Below are 15,716 nucleotides of genomic sequence, written 5' to 3'. Positions count from 1 at the left end.
CATCTAAAATGAACTTTTAGCACTAAACAAGCTTTTTGGATCATACAATAAAAATTAATTCTAAAATAAACTTTGCATTTGCTATATGTATAATATTTACAAGAAAAAAAATTTAAGAATAGATATTTAAATTTACAAATCATAAATTATAAAAGTGTATTATACACTTAATATGCACGTATATAAATATATTGCTCTTTTTTAAGTTAATTAATCATAAGTGGAATATATTTATGACAAGTTTTATTTTCAATCGGCATTTAAAATTTTACATGACTATGATAAATGGAAAGAATGTTGTCCTTCAGATGCGGCTGTATGTAACTTCTTTCGCATTATGTCTATTGAGGAATAATCTGGTAATTTGAGGTAGTTCACACAAGTCATTACTGATGGTAAGTAATTGTCTGGATTATCATTATCTTCAAAAATTCGCCGTACAATGGTCAAAGCTGGAGAGAGAGATTTAAAACCTGAAAACAAACGAAATCACAATATTAAAAAAAAAAACGACCAGTTTAATTCTCCATACGAACCACAACGTATCAGTTTATAAATTTCACAACTAACCAATTCAGATTGTAAATTTGTAATAAACTTCTTATTTATTTTTTAAAGAAAGGGGATTTATAGTGTAGTAGTTTCCTATTTCCTTTCTCACCACTTCTTACCTTATCCAATGGCTCCACACAAGTTTAAAAATGTTAAGAAAATAAAAATATCAAGTTAACTTTAAAATTTATTATCATCTTATCCATCAGAAATAGATGTCTTCCATATTTTTAAAAGTTATTCAGTTTTTAAGTTCTAGTATAAAATGATTTATTACCTCCAACAGGAAGTCGAGGAGCGCCTGTAACAAATCGTAGAAAGTCTCTTTGTTGCTGATGATCATATTCTGATAAAATGTTGAAAAGAAAACCGATTGCCCTAGAATTTGCTGTGTATCCATGATCTAAACGGCATGCCTCTAAAAGCATACGCACGTCCCAATGTTTACATGGGCTTGTGTGGCCACAAAATATTGCTTCTAATTCTTCCGGATAAAATAATTGACCAAGCCTTTTAAGTGAAAAGACACTTTCAAATCCTTCTCTGAGACTTTCCATTTGTTTTGAAACCCCTTCACGTAAATACCAATGACATACCAGCTGTAAGATAAGATTATAAATGATAATTTTTCAAAAATCGCAAAATCTTATTTTATTCTTACTTGTATGTATTTTTCTAAGTTTTCAATTGTAACATTTATATTTTGACCATTTTTACGCAATTCTATTGATGGATGCCCTGGTAGAGTGAAATCAAGACCTAAATCTTCAATGGAGCTACCATCTAAAGTGATTTTATTTATCTAAAAGAAAAAAAAATTACTATTAAACTCTTTTCTCTAATATAAGTACTAAGTAGTATACATTATAAAAAATAAATAAATCCCATTACCTTTTCTGATTTTTGTTCATCGTTTAATGAGTTATCAACTAGAATTGATCTTTTTAGAAGCACAAGCTCATGAAGACGAGATAAAGTATTATAAACATCAGGAACTATATAAAGGAGATCACTAAGAGATAAATAGTTCTCGTGACCTATTAACCAGCGGTACATGGATATGCTTAATGGTAAATCCAACTGAAAATTGGTGTTAAAATTGAATTTTTTTTTATTACATTCAATGGTAGTAGCTACATATAAAAATACATACTAGTCTGGAATCCATAATGGCTTTAGCCATAAATTTTCCTAAAAATTTAAATTTCGATTTGATTTTAACTTGATGTGGTTGCTTAGTTGATCGAGATAATGGATTTGGATATAACCCTTCAGGTGTAAATACATAGGTGTCAGATTCAGTTTTAGAAGTATTGTTCCATAACTCTAACTCAGCCTTTTGTAATTCTTTAGAGACTAAAGCATAAAACTCTAAGGTAGGTCCTAAACCTGTGCCTACCTAAAAATTATAACAATACATATATATAAAATCAATTTTTATTTTAAATAATTTCATTAAGTATTTTTAATATTACTTCATCTTCATATTGTATTTCTAGTAATGCACGTGAAGAGGCATTTTCAGATATCACAGCTTCAGCTTGAGAAAGTATATTAGATCTAGTTACAGAACGTTTTCGTCTATCAAGACGTGGCGCTACACGTTCATGCATATCTCCATTGTTACTACCTCCAGCACCTTGAAGTTCTGAGCTAGAATCTAGCAAACGTTGTAAAGCTCGATCACGATCAAACACAGTTGCATAAAAAAGTAGTTGTCGAGTTTCAAACGGCAACAAGAACGCACTAATAAATTAAGAACGACATTTTTTAATTGTAATTTTAAATAAGTAATAAACAATAGAATATATTTCAATAAGGATTATGTAAATACCACGCTGAAGCCACTTGTTGAAGCCAACCAGGCAAATTTCCTGTCATAATTACTAATGGATCTTGAAGTTGTCGGTTCGCTTTGGCTGATATTTTAACATTTATAAATTCCTAAAAAAAAAAAATTATTGAAATTTTATTTTAAATAGTTGCGACTCCTTTTAACTTGACGGTTTATTGTCTAATAAATGGAGTCATGCTTGAACGAGTGTGTGAACCAGAGACGGTCTTTAACAGAGAATCAGAGACCCTCTTTAAGCAAGTGCTTAAAGAGGGTGTCGCACCGGTGATTTTCAGTGGTGAAAAACATGTTTACACCAACTGAAAATAACTCGCTTAATTTTGGTTTTAGAGTAAAAGCACCCATTATAAAATTAAAAGAGAACAATATTTCGGAGGGCAAAACGGTGCATTTTTTTAAAAAAAATGCAGTTTTTGAAAAGTTACAATCATTTAAAAATGTTAAAATAGTCTTCGTAAATTTCTAAAATATGTATTGAGCGCTATACTTGAAATAATGAAAAAAACGCAGTCTTGCCCTCCGGAATATTGTTCTCTTTTAATTTTATAATGGGTGCTTTTACTCTAAAACCAAAATTAAGTGAGTTATTTTCAGTCTGCTTAAACATGTAGAGATGGAAAATCATTTTTAAATCACTTTCAAGGATGCTGTGATAGTCCAAAAAATAAATCAACTACCAAAATAGAGTCCTAGTTTTTAACTAATAATTACACATCACAGTTTAACCTTTAAATTAAGATTTTGTAAAAAATTGCCTATACTTTACTCCTTAAAAATGGGCGGTGCGACGCCCTCTTAACACTTCCACCTTGTTCAATCGACATTTCCAACTTACTAATATACTCACGTTAAATGGGATAATTGAATTATTATGAAGTTGTGTGGGATACAAAGAAGTCCAGTATCGATTTATGGCATACAATACTCGTAATAAACTGAGCACAGGCAATGAGGGATCTTGAATTTGAACATAATCAGGTAACGAAAGCTGAAGATATAATTCTAGTGGAGACTTCACTGGAGAAACATTGCCTTCTGCAATAAAGAACAATATTGTTGAACAATTAAATCAAAGTAGTTACAATCATTACTTTAAATTAGCACAAATTTGTAAGGTAAGTAATTACTTACCTAACCACAATTCATCTTTTATCTTTTTAGAGGTACTTTTGTGTGTACTTGATCTTCCTTTTTTACCAGTAGAGTTGGTAGAAGGTTTTGGCGAGTGTAATTCAGTATTATCTTCTGGTACCGGTCTATAATTATATTTATAGTAAATAACAAAAAATGATAATGCAATAAGCATTTAATCAAACATGCAGGGTGAATATTGATACTATTTCTCTTTTTGAGTAACATAAGTGGATATACCTGTAATATATGGTGTGTGTTTGAACCCATATTCCTGCAGATCCTAAAGGAAGTTCAGATTCATTATCAGCCTCCATATCACTACTCGTAGAAAACTGTCGAACTGCCTGATATACAGTCATATTATAAGGAAGTATATGATTTCCAATAAGAAATTGTAATTTATGCCTGGCTGACCCTTGTCCAATAACAACAGCTGCCTAAAATCAGGTACACACCACATTATCAAAATGATACAATTTAGACTTTAAAATTAGAATTAAAATAATTGTATAATAATGACTTAATTAACTTACTAAAGTATCATCAATATCATCATCACTGTTATCATCATCTGATTTGGATTGATTGTTTTCCCTTATGTGAGAGAATCCACGAACTACTAAATATCGCTCAATAGCTTGTACTAGAGCTAGCGGATCAATTTTAACAGTACCACTTTTCCATTGTTTTAAATTATTGCAATCTGGATGTCTTTGCAACAAACACTGTACAGAAAACATGATTGCAATATTAATATCAATTAAACCAATTTATTTAATGATATTTTGTACCTTCAGTTGATGTGTGTTAAAGAACTTGAGAGCACTATTTCCTGCACCTGTTGACAAATCATGTACCTTAACGGGAAACTGTTCCAATTGTGAAACACAACTACCTAATTTTCCAATCAACGCAGAAAAAGGTCTACTATTTTTTATATTATGTGTATCATTTGTAAATGCTTCATAGCTGTCAAGCTGTAAAAATGTTTTCGTAAGTCTTATATGTATTTTGGTAATTAAAAAAAAAAAAGTGTAAGATTTCTGTGACAAAAATTATACTTACGGGACATCCAGTAAAAACATGAAGGAATTTGCGTAGCCTTTCATTTCTTTGATCTAATCCAAAAGTGGTTTCAGTTAAATAAACAGTCAGTGATCGTATTAAGCCGCTATGATTAACTTCAAACGATGATATATCTGATGTAAGGACAATTTCCCTTAACTCTAGTAATGCATTTATATCTTCATTTCCCTAAATAAATAAATGTACATGATTGTTTATACTCTTTTTAAAAGTATAACTTTATAAGTTATACAACAGTTGGTTACAAGTATGGATTTTTAGCAACTAAAATGTTTTTTATCATATGCAAACTATTTAACTAAAATTGAAGTACTCGTTTTCAAATATTTGTTAAGACTTCTTTTTATTTTATACTTAAAAAATAATAACTACTGAACAATAAATCATTACTCATTATAGTATAATAACATGCTCTTACTTCATTCTGCAATTTATTTATTGCTTTTGTAAGGCGAACTAAAATGGTGTCAGAGAGTCCATTCTCCTTGTCCATTTCCTCATCGGTTATATTCTTGTCATAAGAGCTTAAGAAATGTTGAGCTCTTTCTTTCACCCAAAATCGAGCTTTTTCTCGATTTATTACACTAATATTTGACGCAGAGTTCGAAGAATTTGATCCATTGCCACACATATTAGAATTCTTGTTCAATTCCTAAAAGACAAATTTATAGTCAATTAACACTTCTATAGTTATTTTTATAATACAAAATTACTTTTGAAAATGCTCTTTCTGTGCTTCTTAAAAACCTGGCTGGATTTAACGATGCAAGAAAACCAGAAGTTGATTTTAAGTTTGAATTTGAAAAACGAGTTCTTGATGAAGAGCTAACACCAACTGCTCTTGAGGCTGAACTTCCACCTAAGAAATTATTTATTTGTTTTATATTTATTTTTTTAAAATAAAGATAGATTTAATAATGGCTAACTGTGGTTTTATTATTAATAAAACTTTTAAGTATACCTTGTTGCACATAGGCAACTATTATCCAGTTTCATAAATAATCAAATTTTTTTTAACAGTCAGACTTAATAATTTATGAAACTGGTTGTGTATGACTCGTACCTGTTCTTTATAGTTTTGCACTTAATAATCTTATTAAGTATATTATTAAAAGTCAATGATTAACATGAATGTGTACCTTATAATTTCATTTTTGTAAGTGCTTGAATATATTTTATCACAAATGTGAATATTTAACTATAGCTTTAATTAAAAAAATAACAAATATAAAATAAATAAAACAAATTGTTATTACCTTTTGATATAAAAAATTCATGTAGTGTCATGGCTTGTGCTGAACTTGGTGAAAGTGTACTACCGCTACTACTAGCTAAATTTTGAATATCACTAATTTCGTCTTGATTTCCTTTTTTTCGTGGAGTACTTCCAGATTGTCTTTTATTATGTTTTTTATTGCGTTTAAGAACTTCGGAAATTCGACTGAAATATTTTACAAGTACAAATATTATTATTATATTATCTTGAAAAACAAAAAACATTTTCTATATTAACAATTTAACAATTATAGTATACATGATAAAAATAATAAGAAGTAATATTAAAAAATTGTACATAATTTAATTCCCAAAATAGTAAATAATTGAAATAAAATGTCTTGTTCATTATGCTGTATTTATATACTATGGTTTTGTATGATTAGATACCTATAAAGATAAGTTTACACAGTTTCACTGACCCCATCTGATAAACACACATTAAAATCAAATCTGTTTGTTTGAATTTTTAAATTAATTTTACTTGACCTATCCATATTTATTTACCCAGCTAGACTGAAGTATGTCACATAAAGAAGAAGATTTAATAAAAATATTATGATAGTTGGAAATCAGTGTACTTTTTTAATAAGGGATGCTTTTAGGATCCAAATAATAGAAAAATGTTTTTCTCGTAAATTTTTAAATATAGACATTTGTTTAAAGAAGTCTCTTTTTAGTCAACAACACTTTATACATTAATAGATAATCATTAAAATAAACATACTTTGATGAACAGCGTTGTGCTACTTGTGCCAAAACAGTTGCTTCAGGTACTTCATCTCCTTCACCATCAGGGCCACCAGTAGTTGACTGTACTTCATTATTTCCATTTTCGATGGGTAATGACCATGGAGGAATAGAGTTATCTATAAAAATTATATGGTTTTCTTTTAAAAACAATTTTATATAGTCATTACAATGCATTCCTAAAAATACTAATATGTATTTTTTTAAAACATTAATTTAGGCAAATTAAAAAAAATGTCCATGGGTTTGTCTCAAGACAAAAAATAATACACTAGCCTATATACGTATTTTGGTAGCAACTGACGTAATCTGTTATACATTTATATTTTACTCATAAATTGAACTAAAATATTTGGCTAGAATTTAACATAAACCCATCATGGAAATGAAATGGATTTACCAGCAATAAGCTAAGTAACTAAAGAAATTTTACAATATAGGTGGTTAGGTTTTGGACAAATTTTTTTTGTCATGTTCATTTAATCTACCACACCTGTCAAGCATGTTCAATATTTAGTATTTATATATTTACAAAGATATTCTTACCGTTCTGGGTGGTTCTAGATGGTCCAGGGAGACCTTCAATTCCAGTATTAGAAGTAGAAGGCGGAGATAGTTTAACTAATGTTTGGATATCTGCTTCTGCCAATTGTTTTACTTGATGCATAACACCTTCACGTATAAAATGTGTTTCAAAGACTTGTGGCAGTTTTTGCATTAAAATTTCAGCCATTTGCATTGCTCCAACAACTATTCTCAAGTCTTGTGAAGCCATCATACCGGCAATGTGACTGGCTACCATTTGTTTTTGGGTAACTACCTTCTTAAATAAGATTACAAAACCAGGGTATAAACAAATAAAATACTATAATAACATTTTAAAACATTATAAAAAAATCTAACTGAACGTTTAAATATAATTAATTTATCATAACACATTCATCTTAGTTTATTTTTTAAATAAATGTAACCAGGAATATGATACCATATTATTAAGATTACCATTATGTTGTAACGATAAAAAAAAAAAAATTTAACCCTCAATTAATTACTTTTAACAAACGTTTTAATTGAATCACCTTAAAAAATTTAAAGTAATGTATGCAAACACAAGTTGTATTTTATTTTAAAATAGTTTTCATAAAATATAGTTACCGAGAGTAATTCCGGAGGAGAATAGTAAACCATACGCAATAAGGCTCGTAGACACTTATATCTGACCAAAGGACCAGCCGAACTGTTATAAACTTCATAAAGAATACTGAATAGTAAACGTACAAATGATCCTGCTAGTTCATTTTCACTAAAAAATTTAAATATAATTTTCGACATGTAGTATAAAAAAAAAAATAACTAGTTAAGTTACCAAATACATATAAATATAAATCAGGGCTCCTAGTGAACTAAAAATAAAAGTTAAGATTTTTTTTAACAAAATAAGGGTATTAAAAACAAAAAAAATATGTTCATAAGGAGCAAAAGTATAAACTATGGTTATAAATAATATTTTGTGAGGAAAATATAATTTAAGTTGATATTAAAGATGCTCAGTAATTTAGTTTTTTCATTATTACTTATTATTATTAAAAAATAAAAATCATATTAAAAAAAAAAAATTAATAGTAATGTATTATTGATTTTACTGAGTTGAACAATTTTATCTACAAAATGAATCAAACAAAGAAATGTAATATTAAATTTTGAAAATATTTGATGTTGGTAGAGTTTGGCTGTTTTACATTGAGTAAAAACTGACATAAAAGCAGCAACTTAAATATGTTTAAAAAACAAGAGAAAAAAGTTTTTAGTTGTATGTGTGGAAGATCGTAGCTATGTTACGCCTACCTGAGGGTTTGTAAATTTTAGTCTTTTTTGGACTTCAAAGTCACATATTATGGTGATGCATTTACTGCGTTTTGTGTACTAATGTATCATAATGTTTTTTATTCATTGTTGTTAAAATTATCATTATAATAAAGTTTGTTTTTTAACAACCAATCATTTTTTAATTTACAAATAAAAATACTATTTGAGCACTAAATTATTAAAATATTATAGTATAAGAGTATGGTGAAAAATAATTTAAATTACCCAAATGAGGCGACTAAAGATTCCAAATCAGCTGATGATCTTGCTTGGTGATTGTTGTTGAAAGAAGCTGAAACAGTTAAAACTTTACGTTGTATAGCACGTGTAGTTCCAGTGTCTTCATTAATTTGTCGCATAGAATGTAGATCAATTGTGTAAGGAGCGTGGCTTAAAAGTACTTCATCTTCGCCAGCTTGATGTGCAACCTACATTTTATTAAAATACAATTTAACATTAATCCATGGAAATTAGTTTTGATATTTGTGACCAACTGTAGATATGAGATTAATAATGTCCCCACAACAATTACCCCTCTTTAGTAAAGGTTCGACTATGGCGCAAAGTTATACAATAGCATGGGTGATAATTTAGAAAAATTTGTCCAAAGTAGTTTTGAATTCATACCTCAATGATTCGAGAATCTAATGACGTATAAGAATGCCACATTGATCGATCATCTCGCCATTGCCACTGAACCATTTGTTGGGATACCCCAGAACCTGGAAGTGCGCCATATATTCCATGTCGATCTAAAAGACTATCTACTGAAAATAAGCCATCAGATGGTAAACGCGGCATAAGTTCTCCAATGAGGCAAGTTACTTCATAAAGTTCTTGGGAACTTCTTGGAAGTAGTTCAATCTAAAATAAAGTAAAAACATATTTTTAAATTGCAATAAAACCTCTACATCTTTAAGTACAATAAAGATATGTATTACATAAATTTCATTAATTTTGCAATAATATAAAACAAATTGGCAATGAGCCTTATAGAAAAAGTTGTAAACTTTCCATAAAAATATTAATTTTAAAATCCGTCAAATACATAGACCGAAAAATAAATCCTACAAGTAATTTTTTAATTAAAATTTTGCCATAATGTATACAAAAATAAATTTTAAAATATTACAACACATACATTGTAATATAATAAATTTACTCTAGTTAGTTGTTTTAATTAAAATGCCTTTGGCTCTAAACATTTTTTTTCCACCCTCAACAAAATAAAATACATTAAAATTACTTGAGTGAGTTCTGGGGAAGGAGATCCTGTAAGCAGATAACCAAGCGTATCAGCAATATTATTTTTCAGCAGCGTTTGTGATAACTCTGGACAGTTTGTACACAGCATAGACATCATTCTTAATACCATAATGAATGTACTTGAGCTCATAATTGGCGGAGAAGATACAACCTAATATATTTAAAATAGAATATATTACCATTATCTAATATATTACAAAATATTTTATAGTGTTTATTATTTACCAATTGTTGAAGATTAGTTAATAGTTCGTCACAAGCGATTTCTTTTAGTTTACTAGGATCAGACTGAAAGTTGTCGACTAGGCGACTAAACGCTAAACAAACACTTTCAACACTTTTTTTATCTTGTTGAGTGACTCGACTTGAAAGTAACGGTAATGATTTAGCAACATAGTGAAATTCATCTGCATTCATATTTTGACAACAATTTGCAGTGATGGCAAGAGCAGCTCGTTGAGCATTTATACTAAAGAAATCTATGTATGTTAAACAAGCAGCTACACCACTCTAAAAATATATAATAAACAATTAAAAATAAAACACCCAATAAAGAAAACATTCACCACATAAATTTTATTTTTAAATAAATAAAAATATTATAAATTTAAATATTTAGCACATTCTTATCAAATACTTACAGATTGTAGTATGGACCGACCATGTCTCCTTGAAAGCATTTCTAAAGCAGAAAGAGATTGTTCTGCTACATCCATACATTGAATTGCTTGTAATTTATCCAGCATGGCCGGAACAGCATCAAGAACAGCGGCTGACGAACGGGGTAGGGCTTCCATCATGTAGGTTAATGCACGACAAGCATGATTCATCTAACAACATACATATGAATAGAAATTTATGGAATAATAGTATACACATTCTGTGCATTAAAACAAAATATACTGAATGAGTATAAAAAATAATTATTTTATACGGAACAATTCATCGACAAGACCCAGGCAATTCATTTTTTTTATTTTTTACATTTTCTTATATAGTGACTAATTTTTTTTTTTTTTTTAGTCTACAACCTAACAGGTTGGTTTAGATAACTCTTTGCTCTAATAGAGACAAGAGTTGCCATCCTAGGGAAGTGGTTATGGTGCGGTGGTTTCCCGTCGCCTTCCGCAATTTTCTCAATAACATGCATTAAAAAAAATTCTCCATCCATAATTAATTACCAATTTTTTATTTTTTTTATATGACAAAATACATGTATAACTATTATACAGAGCTGGTTAAGTTTTATTATTTATCATTTGAACTATCTTGTATTAATAAAATAATTACAATGTGTAAGTTCCAATAAAAGTTGTAATTTGTAAAATACTCGAGTCAAAATTCAGAAGATCAATTTAAAAAGATACTACTGTGAAAAATGTCAAGATAATTTTTGTAAACAAGTCTAATGAATCAAAATAAAAAAACATAATTAATAGTAAGAGAAATGAACTCTTTTCATCAAGGTAATAACCAATTTTTTTTTATTTACCATATCAAAATTATGTTCCATTGACAGTAAAACAATTAATGCCGAGACTACTGGTTTTACAGGGAATCCTGTTAAAGTATCTTCATTTCCCATCACTAACATTTGACACATTTCAATAACCGCTTGGAGCTGTTGTCCTTCATCCCCTGTTGCTTGCATGCCTTGCAACAACTGTTGAGCTTTTGAAGCTAAATGATTGTTAAATTTGTTATTATTATTACAATTAATTCTTAAAAGTAAATAATTATATATACTTGTAGATGCAGCACCCATCGAACGGTTAAATAAATGATGCATACGAGGAGCTAGAGCACCAAATAAATGCGGTGGTAAACCTCTAGATTCTAATAAAGCTTGTAAACGGCCAACTTCACCTTCCTCTTCACTGTCATGACTTGCATTGCTACTCCAAGCTGATGGCCCTTTAATAATCAAGTAAATAGTTGAAAAAACATTCTAACAATTTTAATTAAATAATAAAAATGAATGAGCAGTGTGACCACCCACCTCCAGATTGTGTGCCAGAAGATGATGGATTAGTGTTTGATGGGGTGGTAGAAGAAGTTGCTATATCTTGTGTATTGGTATTAACTGAACTAGATGTAGATGGAATCAAATTCAGATTATCATTGCCTTCTGCTATACCATCCCCTTCAACCACTCCTTCCATTGCCACTTCCGTTGCCTCTCTTCCACTCGCTTTGGTATTACCGCGGCGACTGAAATAAATATAAGATTAATTGAGCTGGCAAAAAATGTATAATTATTATTTACTACATGATACTATGACGGAGAAAGAAAAAAAGTAATAAAATTAAAAGATATTAAGTATTCCAAATTGTAGAGCCAGTTAATATTAATTAAACTTATTAAAATAAAATAAAGGAAACTTAAAATACAATTTTTTTAAGTTATCTCAAATATATTTAAAAAAATATACGAGACTTACAAAAATAAACATTAAAAACATATTAATATTTAAATGATTTAATGTCTATAAGATATTAACAAAAAATGTCTGAATTTTTTTTTTTTAATTGTAATTATATATTACCTATTGCTAGCACAAGACCCCGTTGTTGGTCTTCCGCGTTTTCTACGCAACGGTAAAGACGTGCGTAATGTACTTTCCTCTCTAGTCTTACGTTGACTTGAAGATGCACCTACAAGAAATAGTTAAAGTAAATTAGTTATTATAAAATACATATAAATTTTAAAAAAATGTATTACCCAGCGTAGGAAGTTCTAATTTCAGACGTTTGTTAGGCGAAGGCTCAGTTTCTTGAGCAGGACTATCGTTAGAAGTATCTTCAGTTTGAACAGACACTTTTGACTTGCTACGTAGCGGATATCTATTTTCAGAAGGTCTTTCTTTCTGGTTACCTAATAATACACACTTAGTCAATTATACTAATCAAATTACAGTTGTTATCTATAAGTTAAATAAATTTACGTATCTAACTTTAAAATAAAAGTATATATTTTTAGAAGTATAACATTGTATAAGAATTGAGAAGGTATACTTATAAATGTAAACAAAATTAATCTTTTTTTTTTTTAATGTTTTATAGATAGATAGATGAGTACAATAAAGAGAACCTTTAAATTACTTGAGGAGCAAGGATTTAATTCATATAATTTCAAATGCATGAAATCATAGGAGAAAGTGTATAAATTGTAGGTTTACTTGTTAGTGTGACAACACTGTTATCATATTGTATAATGGGGAAACAAAGTAATATTATACATTTGTGTAAGCATAATAAACCAAGCATTATTTCTTGAATAATACAACTAAATAAACCTAATTTGCACACCTACTGTGATAAGAAAGATTAATATTAAAAACGTACAGTACGTTAGTCAAAACTGATGTACCATTTTTATAAAAAAAAAATGATGAAACACTTATTTTAGTACCTTAAAAATGCTTAATATTTAGAAACTTTAATATTACCAGTTTTTAAAGGAGTATTTTTTAAAATTTTAGTACCTTCTGAGTCCAATGATTTTCCTACAGCAGCAGGTAAAGAAGAACGACTAAAAAATAAATAAAAAGCAAAATTTATCGGAAAAATATATTTTCATTATTTAGCAAAATAATTTTAAATCTACCTTTTACGTGTAGCTCTATATCTGGTTTGATGAAAAGAAAATTGAGAAGATTGATTTGGCAATGATAAATCTAAATCCTTAAAACTGTTTACACCAAGATCTCTTTTATCTATAACATAATAATTAATCCGATCTGTTAAGAACATTTTTAAAAAATCTATTGCTACATTAAAACTTTGCAACCTAGTCTTTATGTAGTTAAACAATGTTTTTCTTAAAAAAAAAAACATTACATTGCATGTTTAATACATTCTGTGAGGATTTCAATTTTTAGTCAAAAAATAATTTTTTTTTAAGTATTATAATTAAGACACAGAAAAAATGCATTCATGATTAAATAAAATATGCAAAAAAAAAAAATATATATATACATTGCAGCAAATTATGTATTGTTTAAAAATTTGTCAAATTTAAATTTAAAAAATGTTTAAAACAAAATACTGAAATAGTCTATTTTATTTTATTATTTTTATAATTATAATGAAAAGCAATAATTATTTTTAAATTATATTAAGCAAACCACATTATAAGGAATTTTTTTTAAGGTCAATTATAAGTCATGAATGCATTTTACTTTTTCTCCTAATTACCTAACTATACCACGTTTTGAGTTTATGCAAAAATATAAATACAAACACAAAATGTGTAAAAAATAATAATATCCTAGTATAGTACTTATTTTAGTTTCAATGACTAGTTGAATTTTATAATGACCAACAAGAATATTAATGTAAATATTACTTATATATATATATTTTTTTTTTGAAACAAAAAAATGTTTGCATGTACTCACTTGAATTAGGCGACTTTACCGATGTAGACTTCCTACTTGAACTAGGTTCTTTTTGCTAAAAATATAAAAACAAATTTATTAGATAACTATTCAATAAGTCTGATTTAAAATTTAATTAGCTTAAAAACAAATAATAATTAATGACAAAATTGTTTACTTCCAAAATGATACATTTACATAAAAAACGTTCAATTAATTAAAAAAATTAATAAACAATGCTAAATTAAATAGGTATAAAAGAAATCAAGAAAGAACTTACAGTTATCAGTTCCTGTTGACTTGTTCGATTATTTCTGGTACTTGATTTACTTTTACGATTATTTTGAACAGGAACAGCAGATTCATCCACAGGGCTAAAACAATATTAATCCCATTAAATTTTTAATTTATTATAATTAACATTATTTATTTACACTCGATTAGAATGGTGTCTATTAGAAGGGAGAGTTGTTATGAATGGTTCATACACTATGAATAATTAAATAAATACCATATAGTAATTTGGTTACTACCTTTAAAACAATAATAAATTATTCTCAAATAACAGTGATAGTAACACTATTAATTTTAGTAATGGGTCATTACTAATGACTATAAAAAATAAGACATTAACATTTGTTGGTAATAGTTTGTTTTGAATCTTGTTAAGAAGCTACTTTAAAAATTAAATAGTTAAAAAAAATTAATAATTAATTTATTAATATTTTTTACTTAATGGTTATATTTTGTTTTATCAAAAACACACTTACATTTTTTCTGTATTTTCTGTGATCGGAACAGAATGTTCTGCTTCTGGAATATTTGTATTTTTCTTGTTACCTTTGCGACTACCAATTCTTGATCTAGAATTTCCTTCTAAATTTCCCCTCCTAATGACAGAAATATATTAATTTATTTAATATTAGCTTATCAATTTATATTATTTCTTCTCTTAAACCTGGTACTGATAGAAGACGCGTTACCAAACGCGGAACTAGCTTGTTCGGCCATAGACGTCACCTCCAAGCAATTTAATCATGCCACAATCAAATAAAATATCCCTGTAAGAAAAAAATAATGAATTCATCAACCACGATTAAGCTGTAAATTATTACACGTTTTTACAACAACTAGGTAGATACCTAAACGGATAACATTTCATTCGAAAATTGAATAATAAGTAAAAATGGATCATAAATGTATGCATTAACTTTAATTAGTAGAAATTCAATAATAACATAATCAGCACCTAATTAGGTGTACACAAATTAACTTTTCTTCTTAGGACGAGACTCACCAAAAAACCGGAAGTTAGTGTAATGGGGAATATATTTGTTATAGAATAGTCTTTTTATAGTTCGCGAGGATCATCATTCTTTATGAAACGTTTATTCACATATTGTTGGCTGATACGAATTGCCATTTTATCAACTTTTCATATACGGACTACGGACTACTAACAGCAAACAACACAACACTGAACACTCCACTGCTACCCAAAAGCCAAAACAGTCCGACGTCGTCAAGAAAGACAATGGAAGAACGGGATTGAT

General features: G+C 28.3%; 1 protein-coding gene across 3 annotated transcripts; it reads right to left on the bottom strand.

The window, feature by feature from the left end:
• Nucleotides 1-66: 66 nt before the first annotated feature.
• On the bottom strand, nucleotides 67-15,686 carry LOC126834850 (E3 ubiquitin-protein ligase TRIP12). Of its 3 annotated transcripts, none has more exons than XM_050567046.1 (36): nucleotides 15,461-15,686; nucleotides 15,122-15,224; nucleotides 14,934-15,053; nucleotides 14,444-14,537; nucleotides 14,185-14,239; nucleotides 13,392-13,500; nucleotides 13,270-13,316; nucleotides 12,507-12,659; nucleotides 12,331-12,439; nucleotides 11,784-11,995; nucleotides 11,531-11,698; nucleotides 11,277-11,464; nucleotides 10,426-10,614; nucleotides 10,010-10,294; nucleotides 9,765-9,935; nucleotides 9,146-9,382; nucleotides 8,744-8,946; nucleotides 7,808-7,955; nucleotides 7,199-7,472; nucleotides 6,630-6,771; nucleotides 5,884-6,068; nucleotides 5,341-5,486; nucleotides 5,046-5,279; nucleotides 4,607-4,795; nucleotides 4,333-4,518; nucleotides 4,075-4,266; nucleotides 3,779-3,978; nucleotides 3,539-3,663; nucleotides 3,255-3,442; nucleotides 2,387-2,496; nucleotides 2,028-2,298; nucleotides 1,706-1,951; nucleotides 1,444-1,632; nucleotides 1,214-1,354; nucleotides 830-1,151; nucleotides 67-473 (listed from the first exon to the last, which is right to left on the bottom strand). In XM_050567046.1, exons 2-36 carry the CDS (start codon nucleotides 15,172-15,174, stop codon nucleotides 277-279), a joined length of 6,078 nt encoding a protein of 2,025 aa, XP_050423003.1. In that variant the 5' UTR covers nucleotides 15,175-15,224; nucleotides 15,461-15,686; the 3' UTR covers nucleotides 67-276. The 3 variants fall into 3 exon arrangements, with proteins under 3 accessions (XP_050423003.1, XP_050423001.1, XP_050423002.1); XM_050567044.1 differs by having other exon boundaries at nucleotides 7,199-7,475; nucleotides 15,461-15,685; XM_050567045.1 differs by lacking the exons at nucleotides 13,270-13,316; nucleotides 13,392-13,500 and having other exon boundaries at nucleotides 7,199-7,475; nucleotides 15,461-15,685.
• Between the last annotated feature and the right edge of the window lie 30 nt (nucleotides 15,687-15,716).

This window comes from Adelges cooleyi, unplaced genomic scaffold (genome assembly GCF_023614345.1).
Source record: "Adelges cooleyi isolate 19-005CV unplaced genomic scaffold, UGA_ACOO_1.1 ACOO_flye_CR_arks_rails_tigmint_CR_PRNA_21, whole genome shotgun sequence".
Classification (NCBI taxonomy): domain Eukaryota; kingdom Metazoa; phylum Arthropoda; class Insecta; order Hemiptera; family Adelgidae; genus Adelges; species Adelges cooleyi.
Note: the sequence above shows the minus strand (reverse complement) of the source record. Positions and strands in the feature narration are given on the sequence as shown.